This window comes from Lepidochelys kempii, chromosome 3 (genome assembly GCF_965140285.1).
Source record: "Lepidochelys kempii isolate rLepKem1 chromosome 3, rLepKem1.hap1, whole genome shotgun sequence".
In the NCBI taxonomy this organism is placed as follows: Eukaryota; Metazoa; Chordata; order Testudines; family Cheloniidae; genus Lepidochelys; species Lepidochelys kempii.
This window is the reverse complement of record NC_136382.1, coordinates 152,066,042-152,090,567: the sequence shown is the minus strand read 5'-3', so window position 1 is coordinate 152,090,567 and position 24,526 is coordinate 152,066,042. Positions and strand designations below refer to the sequence as shown.

The window sequence follows — 24,526 nt, the reverse complement described above, 5'->3', positions numbered from 1 at the left end:
TTCTCGCCCACAGGCACCAGCCCCCCAGCTCCATTGGCCAGGAACTGGCCAATGGGAATGCAGAGCTGGTGCTTGGGGTGGGGACAGCGCATGGAGCCCCGTGGCCCCCCCACCTAGAAGCCAGACCTGCTGCTGGCTGCTTCCGGAGCACCACATCATGTCAGAACAGGTAGGGACTAGCCCGCCTTAGCTGGGCAGCATCGCCGACGGGACTTTTAACAGCCTGGTCAGCTGTGCTGACCAGAGCTGCCGTGACCCAGTGCCTTACATTCCATGGCCCAGTACTGGTCACGACCCGCAGTTTGAAAATCACTGGTGTAAAGGACAGTATGACCATATAAATTCTTATGGTACTTTAGTGATTAGAACTGGCCTAAATTTTTGGACTGAAAAAAATTCCTATCAAAATGTGCTCCATAAACTGTTTGGTATTAACCTTTCTGGAGATGGTCAATAGCCAATATAAATTGTGAGTTTTATTCTTCAGTCCTCACTTGCTCTTCAGTTGCCTATGATGTAACACTGAGCATATGGCTGCATATATTTGTTGACTATTAACCAGAAATAAAAGGGTCAAACCTGCATCTTGGTGGGGGGGGGTTAGACTACATGACCCTTGCGGCCCCTTCTAAGCCCAGGCTTCTGTGACTCTGTTCACAGATTCCAAGGCCAGAAGGAACTATTATGATCCTCACGTCTGACCTCCTGTATAGCACAGGCCACAGAACTTACCCAAAGTAATTCCCAGAGCTGAGCTTTTAGGAAAACATCCAATCTTGATTTAAAAATAGTCAGTGATGGAGACTCCATCACAACCCTTGGTAAATTGTGCCAATGGTTAGTTACCCACACTGTCAAAAATTTACACCTTATTTTCAGTCTGGAAGTTTTTGGAAAGTTTATGACCAGCTGTACCCTAAATAAATAAGGCAGAAAAAGGATGGGAGGAGAAAAAACAGGAATCACAGAAAGGTAAAGTGGCTTGCCCAAGATCACACAGTAATGCTTTCCAATCCTGGTTGAATGGATAGATTTCCAGTTTGCACCATAAAACATACAGTATGCACCATGCAGCTGATTTAATGCTATAGTTGGAACCCAAGCATTTCATTTCCTACCAATATGTACTTGACAGTGTTCAGACACTGAACAGGGTTTGTAGCAGCAACTTTCAGATCTTCTCAGAACCCAGTAGGCAGCAGTTTGTCCAATCAGGACTAAAACGTTTTCCTCTGTGGTGATCCCAGTTCACTGAGCAGGCACACAATCTCAACAGTGTAACAAAAACTACTGTTGTGTTCACTTTCCAACAGCTGCTTTTCCTCCAAAAATTTCAGCAAGGAGCAGGGGGAGAGAAGAGCTAAGTCAGGATGTAGTTGTAAAGCGTACACAAAGGCCACCTATTATTCCTCTCATTATTTATATTACCTAAAGCCCAGGGTCCCTACTCCAGGACCAAAATCCCACAGTGCAAGGCACCTAATAGCATCACTAAGGAAATGACCATCTTGCCTGGGTGCAGCTTGAGCAAGTACTAGATCACATTCTCTTCTTACAGGTCAGAATTCCCAAGTACTTTTCCCAGCTCGGCCAAGGACTAGTAGATATATCATTTAGCCATAAAGTTAGTATGATATCTATGTACCTACCTCAGAGGGCTGGAGGCTCATTCTCTATAAAGTGCTTTTAGATGCTCCAATTTTTCTTTTTTAAACCAAGTATTACACAAAGCAATCCAGACAGAATAGGAGATCCTAGAGTAAAGAGGACTGGAAGGAATGCTTCTGGGCTAGATCACAAGCTGTCGCATGCTTACATTGTTCCAGACAGATTGAAAATGATAGCTAGAAGGGTTCTCAACAAATTTTTTGGTGGCCCAGAGGTGGTACAGGGTGTCACACCCAGGAGCAACAAGGAGGGCGGGGCTGCTGCTTCCCCCCTCCCTCCCAATCACTGCCCAGAAGGCTGTTGTGTCCACACAAAAAGCCCCTGGTGGCCACATTTGAGAAACACTGAGCTAAACCAGGTTTCAGAGGAACAGCCGTGTTAGTCTGTATTCGCAAAAAGAAAAGGAGGACTTGTGGCACCTTAGAGACTAACCAATTTATTTGAGCATGAGCTTTCGTGAGCTACAGCTCACTTCATCAGATGTTCATCATCTGTACATCAGATGTTCATCAGCTAAACCAGTGGTTCTCAAACTGGGGGGTCGGGACCCCTCAGGGGGTCATGAGCTGTCAGTCTCCACCTCAAACCCTGCTATGCCTCCAGCATTTATAATGGTGTTTAACATATTTAAAAGTGTTTTTAATTTTGGGAGGGAGGGGGAAGAAGAGGACGCACTCAGAGGTTTGCTGGGTGAAAGTGATCACCAATACAAAAGTTTGAGAACCACTGAGCTAGACACTATAGTGCAGAGAAGAGAGCCACCACATGAGAGAAGATGCAGAACTCTTCAACAAAATCCACAGCCAAGGGATAAAACAGGAAAAGGACAGGTGAAGACAACAGTACAGGATTTACATTCTGAACTAAAAAGTGCCTAGCAATTAGTTGTTTCCTTGTTTAGAGGTTTGCACTAAAAAAGTGCCACTGAATGCTGTATGGGATAGTGAAATATGCAGAGCTGCTTCCCAAGGATGGATTTGGAGGTCTGTTGACTCACTAGTTGCTTGGCTTTACAGTGTCTGGTGTTGTGAGCAGGGTCAGAAAACAAGCCAGGGGCTCTTTCTGCTGTGACTCAGCAAGGGGGCCCAGTGCTCTCTGCTTTCCTCGCTCTAGCTATCAGGTGTTTCTAAGGCACCTGTCACCTTGGTAGCTGAGCACTGAACAGTTATATAATGTGCATAACACCACCATTGTAAAGGTGCTATCCTGTCTTCAGTGCACCATAATTTCCACATTTTCTCTCACACACACACACTCTATTTTGGTCCTCTGTCCCCACAATCCCTCCCCTTATTTTTCTCTCCAGCATTAAAAACAGAAAACAACATACTCCCTCACCCAACCAGGGAAGGAGCAGTGATAATGTCACCTTGAGTGTGTGCATATGTTTTAAGTGTCTAACACACACCCTCTAACATGAGGAAACAGCTATTGCTAAAACATTGTTAATTTTGGCCAGGTTAGGCAAAGGTCATGGAACAGCATATTACTCTCCGGATCCCATTGTACCGGGAAGTTCAGGCAGAGCAAGGATGGATCTTGAGCCTCTCCTTTCAAGTTTTTTGCCATTATAGGATTGCTGTTACAGTGGTGTTCTCATGAGACCCAGCCCCTTGCGAACTGGGGCATTAGATGGAGACTTGGCATGCGCACAAATCCTCCAGTCATGCTCTGCTTCCTTCCTCTCTCTTACCATCTCCTCCTCCTGAAAAGGCATTCCCATCTGCTCAGTTGAGGGCAGTGATGGAATAGGGATGAAACCAGTTAGATAGAAGCTGCTGGAAACAGGAGAGATTTTCAAATTGTCTTATAAGGAAACAGCCCTGATGGCCCCAGTGTTACTGAGGAGCCACTTAGATGGAACCCTAGGCAGTTGCTTCTTTGGTTATCCCACCTCTCTTACTAAACATCTGAACCATGTATAAAAGAGTTACAGGTCTTCATCCATCTTCCTACTCAGAAGGTCTGGGAAGAGCTTTAGCAGCCGTCTCTTAGAATGCTCTATTACATTCTTTCCCCTCCTCTCAGAGGGCAGAAGCTGGGCTCAGGACTCTTCTGTAATCAGGCCCAGCAGCCAGCCAGGAGCTCTCCCCCCCAGTCCCTGCCAGTGCTGAGCAGTCCATGGTGCTACAGTTTCCTTTGGCCAGCCAGGAGCACCACCTGCAGTCCTCTGACTCTGGTCTGCACTGCTGCTCCTTTTATACTAGCCTGCAACCCTCTGATTGGCTGGTTCCTTCACAGTCTCTTTAGGCAGCTTGGAGGTCTTAGGTCCACTACTCCTTTCCTGGGATAAGTGTGGCAGAACCCTGAGTCCTCCAGCAAAGGGCCTCTGGGCCTAGCTCAGCCAGTCATAGTGACTAAAAGGTCAGGATATACTTTAATGTCTAGAGTTACATATTTCCATCCCCTTCCTTATAAGTATATGCTACAATACTTCAGTAATTGTCCCAAACAACTTACCAGTGTCTGACACATGGCCAGAAAGGGTTAAGCATCCTGCATAAGTGACCTAAATTCAAACTTTAGAGACATATTGGTAGAGGTTTGTGTTTGTGTGTGTTGTTTATATATAACGTGTTAGAGATGGACAATGTAATCAAACAGTTCCTGTCTCTGCTGTATTCTGTTACTTCAGAGACCAAAAGGAGATTTTAACATTTAAATGAACTGTAAATTTAGTGATATCACTGTACTGATTTCTCTTTGAAGTATACAGCAGATCACCTGCAAATGGTGGAAAACAGGCAAAAGCCTCATGTTAATCTGTGTAGCTAATTACTGATGATGCTTAAGAAATAGGTCTACTTCAAAGTCTAGATGATTACCTATTGTTCACCTAAGGACTTTGTGCTGTCAAGACAAGGCCTGGAACTGTATAAAGGTTGCTTGGGTCCTGATCCTTTTTATCTCAGATCTGCTTGATGCAGGGGAAGCTTGAGTCATAAGACAGATCTCCAGTCCCATCTGGATCACCTTGGATATGAACATTGGACTATAACATATGAACTAATTCTGAAATAACTTTGCAACTACGAAACTCACCAGCTCTACTATGAAACTGATCTCAGAACTGTACACGTCTGTATGTATATTGATTTTTTAACCAATACACTTTTTTTTTTAAATAAATTTTAGTTTAGTTAATAAGAATTGGCTGTAAGCAGGTATTTGGTAAAATCTGGAATATTCATTAAATTGGGAGGTAATTTGTCCAATCCTTTGGGATTGGTAGAACTTTCATATTTGACTTGGCTGTCTGGGAGGGAGCCCAAAGACTGGGTTGCTTTTAAGGGAACTGTGTTTTGGCTTCTGTATAACCAATAAGGTATTATAGAAACTGTTTTGTGGCTAACTGGGTAGATCTAAGTATTGGAGTAACCACCAGCTTTGGGGATTGTCTGCTCCATTCTTTGCAGTTTGACCTAACTGAGTAACCCAACTGGGCCTCCCACTCCCAGACCCTGGTCACAGTGTCATTGCAGAGTCCAAGGTTATTTACGCTCAGAACATTGCAGCATTTGCTGTGAGTGTGATCAGCCAAGTTAGGGTTTGGGGGTTGTGTGCGTAAATGAAAATCTTGTTTTTCAGGACAGCAAACAGTACAATTCTCAGGCTACATTTACAATTTGATTAATTTAAACTAATCTGATTGAAATTAAATAAAGCAATATGTGGTATAGCAAGAGAGGCAGCTTCAGTTCCAGATTGGAACATAATGCAAGGAATGAGTATACCCCCTGACACTATGCTACCTGAGCAGAACAGCATGAAGCAATCAAAACCACACTGAAACATGCCAGAGCCAGGCACAACTGCCACCATAACGATCATGTAACAGAAAATTGCACTTCATTGTATACGGCATCGTTGCCAGCAGGAGGCCAGATTCTCCAGAGAACTATCACCCTTTAGGGTATGTCAGTGTCTACAGTGCAGAGTTAGCCTGGGCTCATACTCAGGTGTTGCCCCTTACTCCCCCCATCCAAAAAAATCCCTCTCAACCCAGGCTAGCTGGCACAGTAGGGAAACAGGTTAGAGCCCAGGTTCCAGTTACTAGCCTGAATGACACTCACCCACTTTGCAGTGTGGACACAGGCTAAATCACTCAGCGTGGATAGCCCTCCATTCCCTTCCCACATTTCCTCCCTCCAGCCAACACATGCCCAGAAGACGGACAAGTTCTCCCACAATTCTGTGGGAAAGAATTAGAGCAGTTCATCTTACTGCAGCACTAAGAACTACGAGGTATGCCCCCAGAAGTCCCAGTGACATACACAGGCAAGTGCAGCACCAGCGAGACAGGAATTCTGGTACGGCTTTGCAGCGTGGTAGCTCGCACCCAGGCACCAAGCAGCCAGGCTCACTCTGCAGTGGAGTCCTTTATGAAGTGGACCAACTCCTTCCGGGACACATCCAGTACAATAACCACACCACAGGCCCCCCGGCTCAGCCAACAGCAGCTCCAGCAAGCGAGCTTCCTCCTGGCTTAGCTGCACTTCTCGGTCCTCAGCCATAAGCCACATTCTGTACGTCTCATGTAGCAGAGCAATGTAATTGCATTAACAGACCTCAACATTGCAATGCCTAAATCAGTTTGGGACGTGTTTGGAAGTGAAAGTCTTGTGACAGTACAGAGGCAGCAAAGAACAGGGAGGTCTAGACTCAAGTGGGAAAACTAAGAGGCAGATTGTGTATGAGTGTGGGATAAATAGTAGCAATGAAATGTAATCAATAGCAAGGAGATAGGAGTCAATTTATAGCAGAGAGAAGTGAACAGGCAAAAAAAAAAATCAATCAATGGTCAATTGCAGTAAGACTGTAGTCAAATGGCAATAAGTAGCTAATGGATCTTTCCTTTCCCACATGTGCAACTTACAGTTTCTCTATCCGCCATTATTTAGCTCTGTACTCACTACACTGTTCTGAACTAAACTTGTGTTACACTGTGCAACCACTATCCCTAACCAAAAAGAAAAAGGAATATTTGTGGCACCTTAGAGACTAACCAATTTATTTGAGCCTTCATGTAAGTGACAGATTAAACTTTGGGGGAGTAGCTCACAAGGCCATCCTAGTAAGCTCTATTTGAATGAAAAGTCTGTATTAGGTGTTTGTTGCTGCTCTATACTTCAAAATGTAACATCTTTAAAAACTTCCATGGAGACAAAACACACACACTAATAAGGAGTTGCATCAGGACTTACCAAACTTCAGCTAGATGGAAAGAAAATAACCAGGCAAGTAACCCCAGAGAATGGAGAATTGATAAGCATCAGCTTGCCTTTACCGCAGAGAATACCTGCAGCACAAGAATTGGTCTTTCAAAGCAATACCTTTATGGGTTGCTCCATTTTCATCAAGCTATTGAATACTGGACATTTTCCTCACAGAGTTGGGTGGAGGTTTCTTTTTTCTTTTGCTAGTGAGGCAAAAACCAGGGAGATTCAGACCAAGACACCCGGGGGCACATTTGAAAGTGGGGTCACCTAATTTCCTTGTTCAGGGTATGTGAAAGCAAAGCTTTCCAAACCGAGGTACGTGAAATACAGAGCAAGGCAACCCAACCAGTGTGCATTCAAAAAAAAAAAAAAAGTACCAAACCCATATTCTATAAGTTTATTTTCATCTGTTAAAAATTCATGATATTCTTTATATCCTGTCCTGTATATTTACATCAGGGATGGCTACAGTGCAGCTACGAACCAAATGTAGCTCAGAGTTTTATAGTGCAGTCTGCATTTGCCCTCACTTACACCTAGATGTACAACCTACGGTTTCTGACACATGTGCTGAGCAGAGGCTATTCCAATCAAGATGGAGTATCACATCAGGACCTATCCTCATCTCAGGCTGAAAATCCGTATTTAAAATGAGGGTAGCTGCAATCTACTCCATTGCATGCAAATTAAGTGTGACCTCTGGCTTGTGGCAAGAAGCACCCTCAGTACTTGACTGGGCAAAGTTTGTGTGTTCTTATACGGTCACTGAAGACATTAGAAGTGGGATATGCAGAGAGCATCTGGAATGCAAGTCTTGAGGTTAGACCTTTCCCTGGGCAGCAGAGTTAGGGTTCAGCTGCTGAATTTAACACTATTCAGCATCACTCACTAACAGGTAATGCAGGATGTCTCCGAGATGCAGTTTTTGTTAGCTTTTGACTGGGTTAGTTTTCCTAGCAATAATGAACTCACATAGGAAAATGATTTAAAAATAAAAATTAAAAAAAACACCACTATCACCTGTGGGTGAACACTTTTGACAAATTTCAGAGTAACAGCCGTGTTAGTCTGTATTCGCAAAAAGAAAAGGAGTACTTGTGGCACCTTAGAGACTAAGGAATTTATTTGACCATAAGCTTTCGTGAGCTATAGAAGTGAGCTATAGCTCACAAAAGCTTATGGTCAAATAAATTGGTTAGTCTCTAAGGTGCCACAAGTACTCCTTTTCTTTTGACAAAGTGATCGCTCTATATCTGACCTACTAGTCCACATCCTCAAAGAAAACCTGCACAAACACTTTCAAAAGATGAGCCTGGGAGCGTAAATTCACAACTTTGCTAGATACTAAAAGTCACAGTCTTAAGCCATAAATCCAGTGTCTCTATTACAGACATCTGTAACCCACTAACCCTCTTTTTGCCCTAAACTACTGGGGTGTTAACAGGCCACTTCACCTTGAATGGTCCCTTATACCAAGTAGTTAGCACATATTCTATCTGTTCAATCTTGTATGTCTACGCAGCAAAGAAAATCCTACAACTGGCCCATGCCAGTCGACTTGGGATCGCAGGGCTGTTTCATTGCAGTGTAGACTTCTGGTCTCAGGCTGGAGCCCAATCTCTCAGACCCTCCCACCACACACGGTCCTAGAGCTTGGAGCCCAGAAGCCCACACAGCAATGAAATAGCCCTGTAGCCCGAGCCCCACAAACCCGAGTCGGCTGGCATGGGCCAGCTATGTGTTTTTCCTTTGCTGCATAGACATACCCTTAGTACCTTTCCCAGGTAGGAAGAAGAGCTCTGTATAGCTTGAAAGCATGTTTCTCTCAACAGATTTTAGTCCAACAGATTTTGGTTCAATAAAAGATATTACCTCATCCACCTTTTCCCTCTAGCAACAAGGTATTTGCCACTGTGTAAAGTTACCTGCATTAAGCCTAAGACTAATGGAACTAATACCTTGCCTCAAGATACCACGCATGGAGACAACCTATTAATAAAGTTTCCATACCCCCATCTCTATTAAACCATTATATGTTTATAAACACTGAACACAAAGATGGAATACTTTAATTCATTGGGTTGGCAACCTAGGACATTGCAGAAGGAAACATTCCCTTTTCCAAGGACTGCCCTGAGCAATAAACAAATAAAGATGCCGTGATGTCAGAGATAACAGCTCCTACTGAATAGCCAGCTATTTGGAGGACATAACATCAACACAGCAAATTAAAGCTTCATTTAGCTAATCTGGCTCACAGGAACAGGACGTGATACAGGACCATTTAAAACTTAATCAGCCATCAGTAACCAACCCTTATACTTGTCCTGTAACTCAGACTCAGTTTGCTTAGCCAAACTATACAGCAGCTGAACCGATAGCTTCTTCCCAGAGCAGGAGGTTTCAATCCATCAAAACTTCATTTCCACCGTCATTCAGAAAGAACCCTTTCCCCAAAATACATACCTCCTATATAAAGGAGGGAAATATCCATGTAATCCATTGCAGAAGGTACATTTATCACCTGTACTTTGCCCACTAGTTCATCTCAAACAGGACTACTTCTAACATGTCCAACTTCTGAACAGCTTTAAGAACCTGCCAATTTACATACAAAGCATTTGCTACTTCTTTCACTCATTACACAGATCCAAGTAGCAGGATGGGAAATACAGGTCTGATCCTGTGACAGATTTAGAGTACAATAACTTGCTACTCATTAGGACTAGAAATGGGAGATAGATATCAACAGAACAGGGCAATTTCAAGATCTCCTACAGGAAACACTGCACTTGCTTCTAATGCTTGTAGGACCCAAGATATCAGGAGTTTCTTTTTAAAAAGTCACAATAGAAAAACTATTTCAGGCAATTTCAGAAATTTCTAAAACATTAAGTTATAATTGCTCTTTGAGGCCTACACAAATTGAATTTGTGGTTCTTAAGCACCTGGCCTCACGGCACAAATATGCTGTTGGTAATTTTTTGTAAATTCTCCAAAACATCACTAAAATATAGTTTCTGTAAAAAAGTGAGATAAAGAATACGTTAAGGTTCAGCATAAAGGTTTCAGTTAACTCTCTTTCAGGATGCCATGCATTAACTCATATGTGGATTTGTCATTTGTAAGTAACAGTACCATCAGATTTATACTGACTAAAAACGTTATATAAATACTTTAATGTGAAAGAATGTTTAACTCCCAAGAAAGTGCCTGGTTCCATGGAGGAACATCAACCAGGAACTGGCTCTTTAGATATAGATAAGTAAGAAACAGGACATGAGAGTATCAAAGACCTTGAAACACTGAATTAAATAACTGATTTTAATAGCATTTTGTATCTGTACTTGTAGTTATTTTCCTAAAGAAAGGCGGATTCTCTGTGGTTGGTAACCATTAAAAACTATTGGTTTGTAACTAAAATAGCCTTTACACTAAACTTTAGCTTCTTTTCGCTAGCTAGGAGGAAACACTATAATCATATTCAGTTATTTGGACAATTATATAGCTTTGCTTACATTTATTCAGATTCTTAATTTTTAAATTTTTGTACTGTGTTGGAAAATGATAATTGATGCATTTCTTATTTGCTAGATTAAATTGTGATTTGTCTCAAGCTGGATTTGTATATTCAAATTCAATTACATATTCACAAAACACATTTAAAATTACAATTAATAAAAATTAAAATACCTTAAATGTGCTGGACACAAGAAAAAAGTATGTTTATCAAAACATATTTTGCATTTAAAACTAACTGATTTATTAAACAAAACTAGTATTATCTGTAATTCGTTAATTGATTGGATGGTTTCTGGTCACCATGTCCTTCAAGATTGAGAATTAGTGTACCTCATCCTCTCACGCCTAGTTTTTACCATAGATTGGAAGAGGATAACAAGTTTTCCTGCTTTTTCAACTCTTAATTGGTTTCTTATTTTGAATGATCCAGCCATTGAACTGAACTACCTGAATAAACTGAAATGAAGAAAATATACCCTGTACCTGCATAATTCTCTACCGATACCAAAAGCTGATTAAGCACCTGGAACCAGCGTTTGTTGAAGTGATAAATCAGTGACTTCCATCAGTTCAGTGGTCTGACTTTCTTTATTACTTGGCAGCAAACATACACTGCTTAATGTTATTTTTGTATTTGAAGGGATTTTAATAGTAAATGTAGTCCTTTATATAAGGTTGATTTTTAAAAAATAAACTTGTATTTAAATTTTAACCAAAAAAGTCAAATTTAAAATTAAAAAATACATTTTTAAAATGATTAATTTTTATCCACCCTGCCTGGTTCACCCTAGCTTTTTTCTTCAAAACTGCCCCACTGCCAACATGTAGCTCTACTGATGGTAGTAACTAGGGGAGCACTGTTGTAGACCAGTCCACAATAATTAAGGCACTGGTTACCAGTGTACACTAGCACTAGTGAGGCTGCAGTGTGGGAGTTGAAGAAAATTGCTAGTGTAGAGTGATTCTGGCCAAGGGGGAGACAGGGTTGGTCAAGGCTCTTGCTGGGAGCAAGTCTTGCACTTTGTTCCTGCTCCTGAAAACCCTCCCCCATCTCCAGCCCATGCACTCCAACTCCCTTTTACTGGTTTTTGACCAGCTCATCCATCCATCCATCCAGGAACCAGCAGCAGGCAGGAGTGTGTCTTGCAATCAGAGAAGTTTACTTATCCACACAGAGAAGGGAAGACTCCTTATCCAGTTCTCGGGGAGGGAAGGTAAATGTGAATGTGACAGAACTCAGGAACTCATGCAAGTGTACAACTGGGATTTTTGCATCAAGTGTTGCCCAAATCAAATCCCAATGCAACTTTTAAATAGCTTCATTAAAAGCTGCATCTCTACCAGTGGAATGTCAAGATTTAGAGAGGGGATGTTCATAAAACCTACCTGCAACTAGAAACCTACACTGCAGTTAAAGCAGAGATGGATGGTGCTCACTGGGTTAGCAAGCTGTTGGATCATAGTTTAAATGGTGGTCTTGGGGGGGGGGAGGGATGAGTGGCAAGCACTAACCACTTTTGCACCCACTATCAGTCTCTTCATGGAGCCATACTGGTGCTGAGCAAGTGCTGCTCAGTCCTCCAAACCAGACATCAGGCTTAGAAATCCCAGGAGCTGCAGAACAACAGGTATCATGTGCAGAGTTTTGACTTACTAAGGCAATGTGGAGCTTGATACTAACGCAGTATGCCTGTCTGTTTCAGCATAAGGAGCCTCAGGAATAAGAGCAGAGAAGAGAACAAGATCTGTAACCTTTCACTTGAACTATACTGTGTGTTTACATGCATCTCTCCAGGAGTTTACAAACACATTTAAATGTTACAAATACAGATGCCAGGATGGGTTGAAGCACAGAATCACTGACTGAAAAGGACGACGGAAAGGATTAATGTTAGTGCCACAGTTTCCCCTTCTGCTTCCTCAAGACATTTGCTTAATATTCTCACTTCATTTATTTGATCTATCCCTGCCCAGAACCGAGAGCATCTGTCAAATATATACAAATGGAAACTAGTGTCCAGGTCCGAGACCCACCCAGTCTACCACCCATCCCTAAAAAAGCCTGGTTTTGCAGTATAGCCCTCCTGCCCTGTTCCCAGCCCCACACCCCCGATCTGGGCTCTAGTGAATCTACAGGTAAGTGTGTGCCAGAATCAAAGACACTTCCCTGAAGATGCCCTGCCCCTAAAGGACCATTGGCTTCACCTGGTTTTACCTGGGGAGAGAAGGTGGTCTTTGAAGGACTCAGGACACAAACTATTTGTGACTTTATGAATCTGTAATCTGCTCAGACAGCAATGATCTGCAGGTGATGCAGGATTGTACGTGATAGCAAAGTGGCCACTCACAGCAGAAGCTCAGTACCAGCTCCTTACTGTTTCACTACATTCAATGCCACAGAAAAAAAGTAAACAGGTCTCAAGAATAAGATGGCGAGAAAGCGTTTAGGGTAGTGGACAGGCTTCCTCTCTGTTCTCCACTGTACTATCCCCCTTGTTCCCTCCTCTCTCATCTTGCCATTTAGCTGATCCCCCTCCTAACAAAACCCCAACCAAGAAGAGCTTAAAAAATAAACAAAGACACTGCCATGATGATTGCACCATCAAATTGCTCAGTCTCCCTATCCTGGGTCTATCTTGTCTATTTACATTGTAAGCTCTTTGGGACTGGCACTGCCTACTACTCTGTCTGTACAATGTCTAGCTCTCAGACACCCCTTTTCAGTCAGTCCTTAGGCACTACCAAAATAAAATAACTGAGTAATGGGATGGAGTTAAAGAGAACATTTCCACTGAATATCAATCAGGAAAGATTCATGGCAGATATCAATCAGGAAAGATTCATGGCAGCAAAATCTTAGGTAATGGAACTGTCTGCCAAGGAAAATTGTGAAAGCCACACAGTTGTGGACATTTAGAACTGGACACAACATGAGGAAGTTTACAACAGAAAATATCCTGCATTGCCCTTGGGTCAGAGCAGATGGAACCCAATAGGGCTTAAGTTTTTAACATGCATGTTTTGACAGACAATGTTACTAACCTTAAAATTGAAGGGCAACCAAGAGGAAACCAGTGATACCTGGTTTCCCACACCAACCCCATTTCTTTCCAGCCCAATGAGAATTTGTTCTGACTCATTCTGCAGGAACCACACATTTCACTTTGCCTCTCTACCATCTATGTCCTGCTCACAAGCTCAGTCTTGCCCTGTGGCATTACGAGTTCTCTCATTTCTCGGAGTATTGCAGTTATGCACTAAATTCCCTCATCCTGTACTACATGCTAGCAGCAGCCAAATACTGTATCAGGATGTAGGAGGACTAGAGAGGAAAACTGAAGTTCAGTTGCTACTACAGATTACAGAGAAAAGTTACACATGTACACATGTGTAATACACGTGTGTGTGTTTACATACAGCCTTTCATTAGGGGGAAAGCCTTAAATAATGGCCAGGACAATCCAATTGCTGGGGTGGCGAGAGAGTTGTTTTGCACAGAGCCTTCAGTTTCTGCTTTGAAGAAAAGCCCCACACTTAGTTTGAGTAGCTGCAGTAAATGCATACATCTTCCATCCCAAAGCAGCTTCCTTACTTCTAGTCTTCTCCACTCTTCCCTACCATGAATGCTCACAATCTCATCTTCATTTCCTCTTCCGCCCATCCAACCTCTTACCAACTGTATCCCTTATGTTCCTACTGCTAACATGCCCTCGTTCTGTTGTTGGATCATATTAAAGAAGTTCTGTATTAAAATCACAAATGAGTTTGATTCCCCAGAGTTTCAATTCCAGGGTATTACTAATTAAGAGCTCTCTTGGTTTTTGGTACTGTTTCTCTCCCTCTATGTGTGAAACTTGCAAGCTGCTAATTGTGTTAGTACATTCTAAGACAGAGTCTGTTCTCAAAGCAATTCACAGAGAGAGAGACTCAAAGCAATACTCTAACAACAGAAACAGCACCCAGAGACTCCCTGCCCTTTTGTTGTATTAACCATTGTGATTAAAATAGAGATAGAGGATGTATGTGGATGGATGCTTGGTGTGGATAATAACTGAATGATCAGGGAGGTGCCAGCCTAAGAATCCAGTGTCCATCGGCTGAAGAAGGTGTCAAGTGGAAATAATCAGAGGATCCCCCCCGGTGGGCAGACTGGAATCCACCCAACAGCCTCAAGAATGGGAGAACCAAAGAACAAGATAACATCTTGGAGCCGTCAGGAATGTGCTATCTGCTGATTGATTCAGCAACAGCATGATGAAGCAATTCCCATAGACTGGCATAGGAAGAAATTCCTATAAAAATAGACTCTAAAAAGTGAGAACTTTGGGGTCTGATTCTGCAAACCAACTTCCAGGAGCATCAGATGAGCATCTGACAAGGCCCTGCTCCCTCCTCATGTCCAGACCACCTGGCCAGTGACTTGGCATGAGCAACTCTAAGGCTGGTAACTATGATAACAACCTTGCAGAACCTCTGTGTGTGTGTGTGTGTGTGTGTGTGTGTGTGTGTGTGTGTGTGTTTGTATGAATGAATGTGAGAATAAATATGAGATTGAATGGAATGTTATAGCTATAACTAACTGCTTACTATGATTCTTTCTGTATTCACAATAAATGTGGTATTTTGCCTTTTTCCCTTTAATAAGATCCTGCTGGTTTTTATTTTATTGGTACAACATTTTGGTGGAGAATTGCGAAAGGGGGAATATTGGTAAAAAACCTCAGTTATTGTAAATATTGGTGTGCACACCGCCAGCTCTAGTGAGCTAGGCATTTCTATTAGGTTAACCAGACCTGCTGGCCTCCGAGAAGGTAGCAGGGGACCTGCTGGCCTCCGAGAAGGTAGCAGGGGACCTGCTGGCCTCCGAGAAGGTAGCAGGGGACCTGCTGGCCTCCGAGAAGGTAGCAGGGGACCTGCTGGCCTCCGAGAAGGTAGCAGGGGACCTGCTGGCCTCCGAGAAGGTAGCAGGGGACCTGCTGGCCTCCGAGAAGGTAGCAGGGGACCTGCTGGCCTCCGAGAAGGTAGCAGGGGACCTGCTGGCCTCCGAGAAGGTAGCAGGGGACCTGCTGGCCTCCGAGAAGGTAGCAGGGGACCTGCTGGCCTCCGAGAAGGTAGCAGGGGACCTGCTGGCCTCCGAGAAGGTAGCAGGGGACCTGCTGGCCTCCGAGAAGGTAGCAGGGGACCTGCTGGCCTCCGAGAAGGTAGCAGGGGACCTGCTGGCCTCCGAGAAGGTAGCAGGGGACCTGCTGGCCTCCGAGAAGGTAGCAGGGGACCTGCTGGCCTCCGAGAAGGTAGCAGGGGACCTGCTGGCCTCCGAGAAGGTAGCAGGGGACCTGCTGGCCTCCGAGAAGGTAGCAGGGGACCTGCTGGCCTCCGAGAAGGTAGCAGGGGACCTGCTGGCCTCCGAGAAGGTAGCAGGGGACCTGCTGGCCTCCGAGAAGGTAGCAGGGGACCTGCTGGCCTCCGAGAAGGTAGCAGGGGACCTGCTGGCCTCCGAGAAGGTAGCAGGGGACCTGCTGGCCTCCGAGAAGGTAGCAGGGGACCTGCTGGCCTCCGAGAAGGTAGCAGGGGACCTGCTGGCCTCCGAGAAGGTAGCAGGGGACCTGCTGGCCTCCGAGAAGGTAGCAGGGAAAACAGATTAAACCAGACCTGCTGGCCTCCGAGAAGGTAGCAGGGGACCTGCTGGCCTCCGAGAAGGTAGCAGGAAAAACAGATTAAACCAGACCTGCTGGCCTCCAAGAAGGTAGCAGGGGACCTGCTGGCCTCCGAGAAGGTAGTAGGGAAAACAGATTAAACCAGACCTGCTGGCCTCCGAGAAGGTAGCAGGGGACCTGCTGGCCTCCGAGAAGGTAGCAGGGAAGAACAGGCTAACCGGACCTGCTGGCCTCCGAGAAGGTAGCAGGGAAGAACAGGTTAACCGGACCTGCTGGCCTCCGAGAAGGTAGCAGGGAAGAACAGGTTAACCGGACCTGCTGGCCTCCGAGAAGGTAGCAGGGGAAAAACGCATAGATTAAGCTATGATTTCAGAATCTAGGCTGTGTCACTTGCTAAGTAATACCAGCAGTGACAAAGAGATTGAAATATCCATGTTAAGATGTTTAAAAGAAAACAGGGTAAGCCAGTACTAGAGGAAGGAATGGAGTCAGAAGGAACTCCAACCTCACCTTTTGTTAAAGAAATTACACCTTTTAAACAAATCCTTCAAAAATTTGGGCACAGTCCTTGGACTAAACAAGCCCTAGCTGATGTCTGCACTATTTCGGACCTAGAGGATAGATTGGCTCAGTATATCCTCATATACAAACCTTCTAGTGCTGCCAAAAGAGATGCAGCAGCAATTTGGTTGTTGTGGGAGGCATGTAAGGATTCTTCTCTCCGCTTGTCTTCATGTAAAGAGGAAAAGGCACAAATGGAAAAGGGAGCAGACAATTGGAAGGTGCTGGCTACAAATATCCAAAGCCAGCTGAAAATAGTGAAAGAGGCACTCCAGGAATACAAAAAGAGTGAAAAAGTTAACTCTGCAGAGGCTGGAGGGAGGCAGGTAAAGGGGGAGAAGGTCCTATGTACGGCACCCCCAGGCATAATTACAAAGAGAAAAGAGAGTAAAAAAAAAAAAAAAGTTAACTCTGCAGAGGCTGGAGGGAATTAAGCAGTTAAACTTTGTATTTCACCCAAACAACTTTTAACCGAAAATGTTAAAAAGGAAAAGTGTTAGAGCATTCTTGGTTTCTTTGCAGCCATTCTGAAAGAAAAATGGGCCCTTTTCCAAAGGAATGTCTGTAAATTAGCCAGGCAAAAATAAACTATCTGATTAAAATCATTTGACTGGACAATTTAGTCAAATTTGCTAAAAGAACATAAGAGGGTTCTATTGGAACTTAACTGCGTCAAATGTATAAAGGGAATGTAAGATGTAAAAAACAGAGCAGTGTGGAAGGGATGTTGAAGGAAAAGAAAATGTGTATGTATCTGTCTGTGTGTGTGTAAATATGTAAAGTTCTAAGGACCAGTTAGTTTTGTTTTTGTTAATGCCACTAAAAATCCATTTGACTCTTTAATTCAAAGTTGCAAAACTGACAGACCTTTTTGCTAGACACAGGTAATTAGTGTTGTTTGGCTTTGGGATTTGGCATTTAACCCTTAAAAGGTAACTCAATGCTTTACAAAATTTAAAATGTTTTTAAGTTGTGGCTGCAGCAGGGCAGTCAAAATCAGGAGAATATATAAAAAAAAATTTGGATTCTTTTTGTTTGTTTTTTGTTTGTTTGTTTTTGTAACAAAATAGCAGATGAGAGTTGTAGTAAAAAAAAAATAAAAAAAGACAGTGCCTCTCTGAAGCAACAGCAGGGGTGAGTTGCACAAAACAAAAAGAAGCAATGTTAGAAACACTGAGTCTTAAAATGGCTCTGAGTAATCAGACTGTCACTTTGATAAAGGTACATGAAAACTCTGTAAGCAAAAAAAAGAAATAGTGACACCTTATGTAAAAATGGATCTGGATAATGTTATAGAAGTTAAACTATGGAAGAAATGTGCATTTGCCCCAGAACATGTGCAGGGTATATTGTAGAAGGGGCAAAAGAAATGCAAACATACCATGCTACTTAATTAAAATGCTATTAGGGCTCCAAAGGGAGCCACAATAGGTTGGGTTTTCTTTTTCAGATTGCTGTGTGTTTTGGAAGCAGAAGTTAAAAGTAATCAAAACTCTGGTGAAAGTTGATTGTGTCCCTTTTAAGATAGAGTCTCTGAGCTGCTGATGGCTTTAAATCCAAAAGCAGGAAGTTTCTGTGAAAATGCAAATTACCTAAATGATAAAGGAAGGAAAGAACTAGCAGCACAAAGGAGCTGCAGATAAAGGACATACCTGGTCAGCAAACAAATTGTCTAAGTAAAAGGCATGGGATAACAAGATAATTTTAATACATTTAATGATAATAAGTATCCCTGTAACAACGTATAGTGTGTATGATTTTTGGAAAAATCCTTTAAGGTCGTATGGTAATGATGCTTCTCAGTTATTACCTGTAAATACAACTTAAAGCTTAACACAGCAGGAAAAACATTATAAACTTGGTCTGCTGTATAAGAAGGAAAACTCAGGGATTTAATGACTAAACAGTGGGATAATTTCCCCATAACCCTTAAAAGATAAAAGCCTTTGAAACCTGGCCTGCCTATAGAACAAAAACAGGAAAATATGGGGGCAATTTCTCTGTTTTGCCTGCAATCAGCAAGGGTATTTGTAAAAGAAATATTTTAAGCAATAATCTGCCACCCCAAAAGGGGTAGAAACATGTTCTTTTTGTCTTTCAGAAAATCAGGAAAAGCTGCCAGCTGAAAAGCAACCCAATACCATGAATCTACTGTCACAATAGAAATTGTGTTCTGTGTTCTATGTTTTGTCTTGTGTTTTGTGTTGTTGCTCGCACTGTTGTGTGTTTAAAAAAAAAAATACTGAAGACCTGCAGGAACTTAAAAATAAATTAAGCTTTCTGTCCCAGCTACAGGACAGCCTGATACAAAAACAAGTACATGCCAATGCAGACTTGGTCCAAATTGGTCTGGGTAACCTAAAAGGCCAATGGAATCTTTAGTAATGGCTTAATACTACCACATGGCTTATCCATAAGAAAAAAAAATATTAGAAATAGGAAACTACACAGCCATAACTATGGGATGCACTGAAATGCAGATACTTGCACTAGCTACTTTGGAACACAAAATGTTCTGGGTCCTATTGGGAAATATTAAGGGTTTGATGCATTTGTTAAAAAAGAAAGAGATCATTGTTTGACACTTATCAATATGAATGGATGCAATATGTTTCCACTATTGTAAACCAGACTTGTTAATGGGAGAAATTGTTGTCAAAATTGCACACCAACAGTCCCTGGAGGCAAAGGTATTGAAGGTTAACCCACTCCCCATATTACACATGGGATCCTTTTGGCTACCCTGGACCTTGAGCCAGTGAGCTGGGGAGGGAGGGAAGCTATTGGACACTAGAGGTTGTACCGAATGGACTCCTCAAAAGTGGGTGTGCCTCACCTTGCCTGTTGCCCCAGAACCTTGTAGTAAAGATACATCACTAGGATCATGTATGTGGCATGAATTGGAATCACAAACTCAAATTGCCTCACAGTACTTTCTCTTGAATAGGCTACATAGAAAGTGACACTGACGATTATAAATCTTAGTGTCAAAAGGGGGATTATGTTGGATCATATTAAAGAAGTTCTGTATTAAAATCACAAATGAGTTTGATTCCCCAGAGTTTCAATTCCAGGGTATTACTAATTAAGAGCTCTCTTGGTTTTTGGTACTGTTTCTCTCCCTCTATGTGTGAAACTTGCAAGCTGCTAATTGTGTTAGTACATTCTAAGACAGAGTCTGTTCTCAAAGCAATTCACAGAGAGAGAGACTCAAAGCAATACTCTAACAACAGAAACAGCACCCAGAGACTCCCTGCCCTTTTGTTGTATTAACCATTGTGATTAAAATAGAGATAGAGGATGTATGTGGATGGATGCTTGGTGTGGATAATAACTGAATGATCAGGGAGGTGCCAGCCTAAGAATCCAGTGTCCATCGGCTGAAGAAGGCGTCAAGTGGAAATAACCAGAGGACCCCCCTGGAGGGCAGACTGGAATCCACCCAACAGCCTCAAGAATGGGAGAACCAAAGAACAAGATAACATCTTGGAGCCGTCAGGAATGTGCTATCTGCTGATTGATTCAGCAACAGCATGATGAAGCAATTCCCATAGACTGGCATAGGAAGAAATTCCTATAAAAATAGACTCTAAAAAGTGAGAACTTTGGGGTCTGATTCTGCAAACCAACTTCCAGGAGCATCAGATGAGCATCTGACAAGGCCCTGCTCCCTCCTCATGTCCAGGCCACCTGGCCAGTGACTTGGCATGAGCAACTCTAAGGCTGGTAACTATGATAACAACCTTGCAGAACGTGTGTGTGTGTGTGTGTGTGTGTGTGTGTGTGTGTGTGTGTGTGTGTGTGTGTGTGTGTGTGTGTGTGTGTGTATGAATGAATGAATGTGAGAATAAATATGAGATTGAATGGAATGTTATAGCTATAACTAACTGCTTACTATGATTCTTTCTGTATTCACAATAAATGTGGTATTTTGCCTTTTTCCCTTTAATAAGATCCTGCTGGTTTTTATTTTATTGGTACAACACTGTCACCTGAATTACTGAAGCCTTCTTCTCCCCAGCCTCTTCTCCCCGCTCTGTTGTCCCTTCAACATGCTGCAGTAATTTATTCGGTTCATCACTTCAATAATATCACCCCCTATTTCCTGCTCTCTTGTCCCACCACTTGCCTCATTTTATTCTGCATTTTATTAATTCCTCATCCATACTTTCAGAGTTCCGCATATCGCAGGTCCTGCCTACACCGGGTCTACCACAGTACCGAGCTCCAGAGCCCGCCCCAACTACTGTTCAGAGCTGTTCCACGGAACAGAGATTAACATGATCGTCATTTTCACAGCTGCACATAGGGTTCTAAACATCAGCAGCAAAACCAAACAGAACTTCACCCACTTCACTTTGCTGTTGCCAGAAGACGAGCTAGAGTAATTTGACTGGAGACTCAGGAAGACAGCATTGCATCAGGTCAATTGTCAGGTCTCTAACATAATGGCTACACTTTATTTTCTAAAGAAAAATATTTGAGATATGTATCAATCACAGGCCCAGTGCCACAGCCACCCCTCACCATTAGGGAGAGAGCTTCCTACTTGCATTTTCCAAACCCTCCAGTATCTCAAGCAGTCTCATTCTCCACCACATCCCTCTGTAAAACTCACTTATTTCAGGACCTTCCACCACTAACAATCCAGCCCTGCTCTCATGCATCACCTGCTAATGGTTTAATTTAGCTCATATCACAACATAAACATATATTTAATCCAGGAGTAGGGTGGAATAAAGAGTTACCCCGGGACTAACAAGATTTTAACTTGGTCATTTTACTTCTCTGTTACATCTCTTTCACCCCATTTAGATTGCAAGCTTGTCAGGACCTGGATCTTCTTTTTCTTTATCTGTAAAATACAACATTGGGACTGTGCAAATAAGGTAATAATATAACTTGTTCCTATCCTGTGTTCCGATCCTGCCTTTTTACAATCTGAACAGGAGCTATTTTTCAATTATGTCACAATAGGAGTACTATATTATGGCTATAAAGATGGATTAAGGATTTATCTACACGCAACCTAGAACTGAAACAATTAAATCAGTTGCAATTCATACCTCTAGTTATTTTGGTGCGAATTTGTGTTTGGGCACTTGTATATCAGATTAAGAGTGACCTATTACAATATAATTAGACTTGACAGAATTTGATTTCTTTTATAATTTCAATGGATAATATCAATGCTTATGTTTAAGCATTTTTATCTATTTACATTTTCACGGTTAAAAATTTTTTGTGCAGCCAGACAATAGTGCGATGGATGATAACATTTAAAATAATGGATGATAACATTTAAAAAGTTAAAGTTTTATAACCGTTACAACACAAATTTATGTATTTTGGCATGTGACACTGGCAAAGTAAATAGCCTTAAAATCAAACTAATAACTTCTCAAGCTACATTTTTTAATTTCTTATCTGTACATTTTAATAATTAAATATACTTTCATCAGTCTGTGTGCGTGGCGAAGTTGATATTTACTGAAGCTTACTGGTAAAAATCTTAGAGATAAGGTGGGTGAGGTAATATCTTTTATTGGAAAAATTTGTGCTGGTGAGAGAGATAAGCTTCCTTCAGGTCTGGGAAACTAAGGGTTTGTCTACACTACACAGCTTTTAGCGACATGGCCGCGTCATTAAAAGTCAGGCAGTGTAAAAGTGGTTTGTCGGCACTTTTTCAGACAAAATACTTCCACCTCCTATGAGTGGGGTTTGCGTTGTCAATAGGAGAGCACTCCTGCCGACAACGAGCCATTTACACTGCCCCCTTGCCACAGCAAAACTTGTGTCTTTTTTTGGGGGGGGGGGGCGCTTTTTTAAGCACCTGTGAACAACAAAAGTTGTGTTGTTCAATTGGCAGTGTAGATAAAGTCTAAGGGCTTGTCTACACTGGAAATTAACAGCGCTGCAACCTTCTCGCTCAAGGGTGTGAAAAAACACCCTCCTGAGCACAGCAAGTTGCAGCGCTGTAAAGCGCCAGGGTAAACAGTGCCCCAGCACTGGGAGCTACACCCCTCGTTGAGGTGGAGTTTTTTTATTTTTTTAGAAGAGCGCTGGGAGACCTCTCTCCCAGCGCTGCGCCCGGACCACACAAGGCACGCTAAACCGCTTCCACAGCGGCGCTTTAGCATTGCCAGCGTAGACTAGCCCTACTATCCTGGGACCAACATATCTAGAACACCACAGATAATAAAAATCTTATCCTTCCAAGCCTAAATATAATTTAAATCAATTTTGTTACCTACTTAAATTACATTGAAATACGGCTGGCATTCTTAATCTGAAATAAGAGTGTCCTCAGGGAGACTAGCACCAAAATAACTAGAGGTGTGAATTACAATTTATTTAATTGTTTCAACTCCAATTTGCAAGACAAGCCCCAAGAGACCGCTAAAAGTTTTCCTCCACTGGATAAAAAGGCAGAATACTCCACACTCACCTTCCCTTCCACCTCCCAGTCATTCCTTCGTAGCCAGGCTTAGGTCTGTGGACACTGAGCCCAGGCACATCGCAATGCACGCAGTCACAAGGAAGAATGTACAAAACTTGATGGAAAGCTAGCTCTGGAAAAACCAAGGGAGTGGTGAATAAGTCAGAACTGAGCTAAGAAGCAGAGGGGTCGGGTTTCCTTGCCATCCAATGGCTGAAGGAAACGATGTGGCTTCTTCTCTTGAATCAAGGGGCACCAAGCAGCTGGGACAGGGTTGGATTTAGGGGCAGGCGACCATCTGGGATACTAGGCTCAGGGTGCTGTTTTTGTTGCTAGCGACAAAAGGGAAATTTATCTTATATGACAGGGCTAAAACATGCATGTAAAGCATGCATCAAAGTCATGAATGCAATAAAAATAAGGTATTCAAAAGTTTAACAAATGGGGGGGGGGGCGGCACCATTTGGTCTAGGGCCAGCCCTGGGCGGGGGATGCAGGGAAGGACCCTTGACTCCTTGTGTACACTCAGGCAGCTTAGCAAAGGGATGGGACTGAAAGCAGAGCCCCCCCGTTCCCGCTGACGCACCACATCCCCCCAGCAAGTGGCCGCTCTGAGGCGGGGGCCACAAAAGGAACAGGGAAGAAACTGTAACTACGCGACCCCCCCACGAGCTGGGTCCCCGAATACCCCGGGGGGCAGGGGGCGGCCGAGAGCCCCTGCAGCCCCCGCCCTGCAGCTAACCCCGCGCCCCCTGCCCCAGCCGGTGGGGGCGCCTGGCCCGGACGGACGCGGACGGACCCACCTGTCTCATGGGGACCGACTGCCCCGCGGCCAAGCACAGCACGAAAGCGAAGGCGAAAGGAGCCGGCGCCGAGGAGAGGCTCATGTCCCGCAGCACCCAGCCGGGCCGGGCTGAGGAGAGACTGGGGGTGGAGGGAGGACCGCGGCAGCACCCGCTCCCTTGCAGGGGGCCGCCGGGGAGCAGGCGACCGGGGCGCCGCGCCTGCAGAGGGAGCCCACCCGGCGAGGGGCGCAGGGGCCGGCCGGGCTCCGCAGGAGGCGCGGCAGAGTTGGACTGAACTTCAGCGGCTGCTGGAGCGAGAGCGCGGGGAGCCTTTGCTGGCGCGAGCCCAGGGGAGGGAGCTCGCGCCTCGGCGCAGGCTGCGGAGCGGGGCTTGCCCCAGCCCACACGCACCCAGCGGCGCGCTCCTCAGCGGGCGAGAGCGGCGCGCGGCTGCCGGGCGGCGACTCCGCTGAATGAAGGGGCGGGGCGCACTGGGCTGTGACCGCGAGTCCATCCAATAGTCTGCGGAGGCCGAAACGAGGCGCTTGGTTGTAGTCGCCTGGGCTCCGCAGCGCGAAGCCGGAGCGTGGAGTTCGTGGGTGGAGCGTAGTAAAGCCGGGCGGGTCGTTTCGTTAACCAGGGGGAATCGTTTGACTGTAAACCATCAGCATAAATTAT

At 43.8% G+C, this 24,526-nt stretch overlaps 1 protein-coding gene across 3 annotated transcripts in view; it reads right to left on the bottom strand.

Moving 5' to 3' along the window:
- The window catches only part of GLP1R (glucagon like peptide 1 receptor), a 105,441-nt gene extending 81,168 nt beyond the window's left edge, over positions 1-24,273 (bottom strand). For all 3 annotated transcript variants that reach the window (XR_012158195.2, XR_012158196.2, XM_073338557.2), the window contains exon 1: positions 23,867-24,273. Coding sequence is in view for 1 of the 3 variants with exons in the window: in XM_073338557.2 (XP_073194658.2) it covers positions 23,867-23,950 (84 nt within the window). In the remaining 2 variants the exon portion in view is untranslated. The remainder of the gene's footprint in view (positions 1-23,866) is intronic.
- Positions 24,274-24,526: the final 253 nt, after the last annotated feature.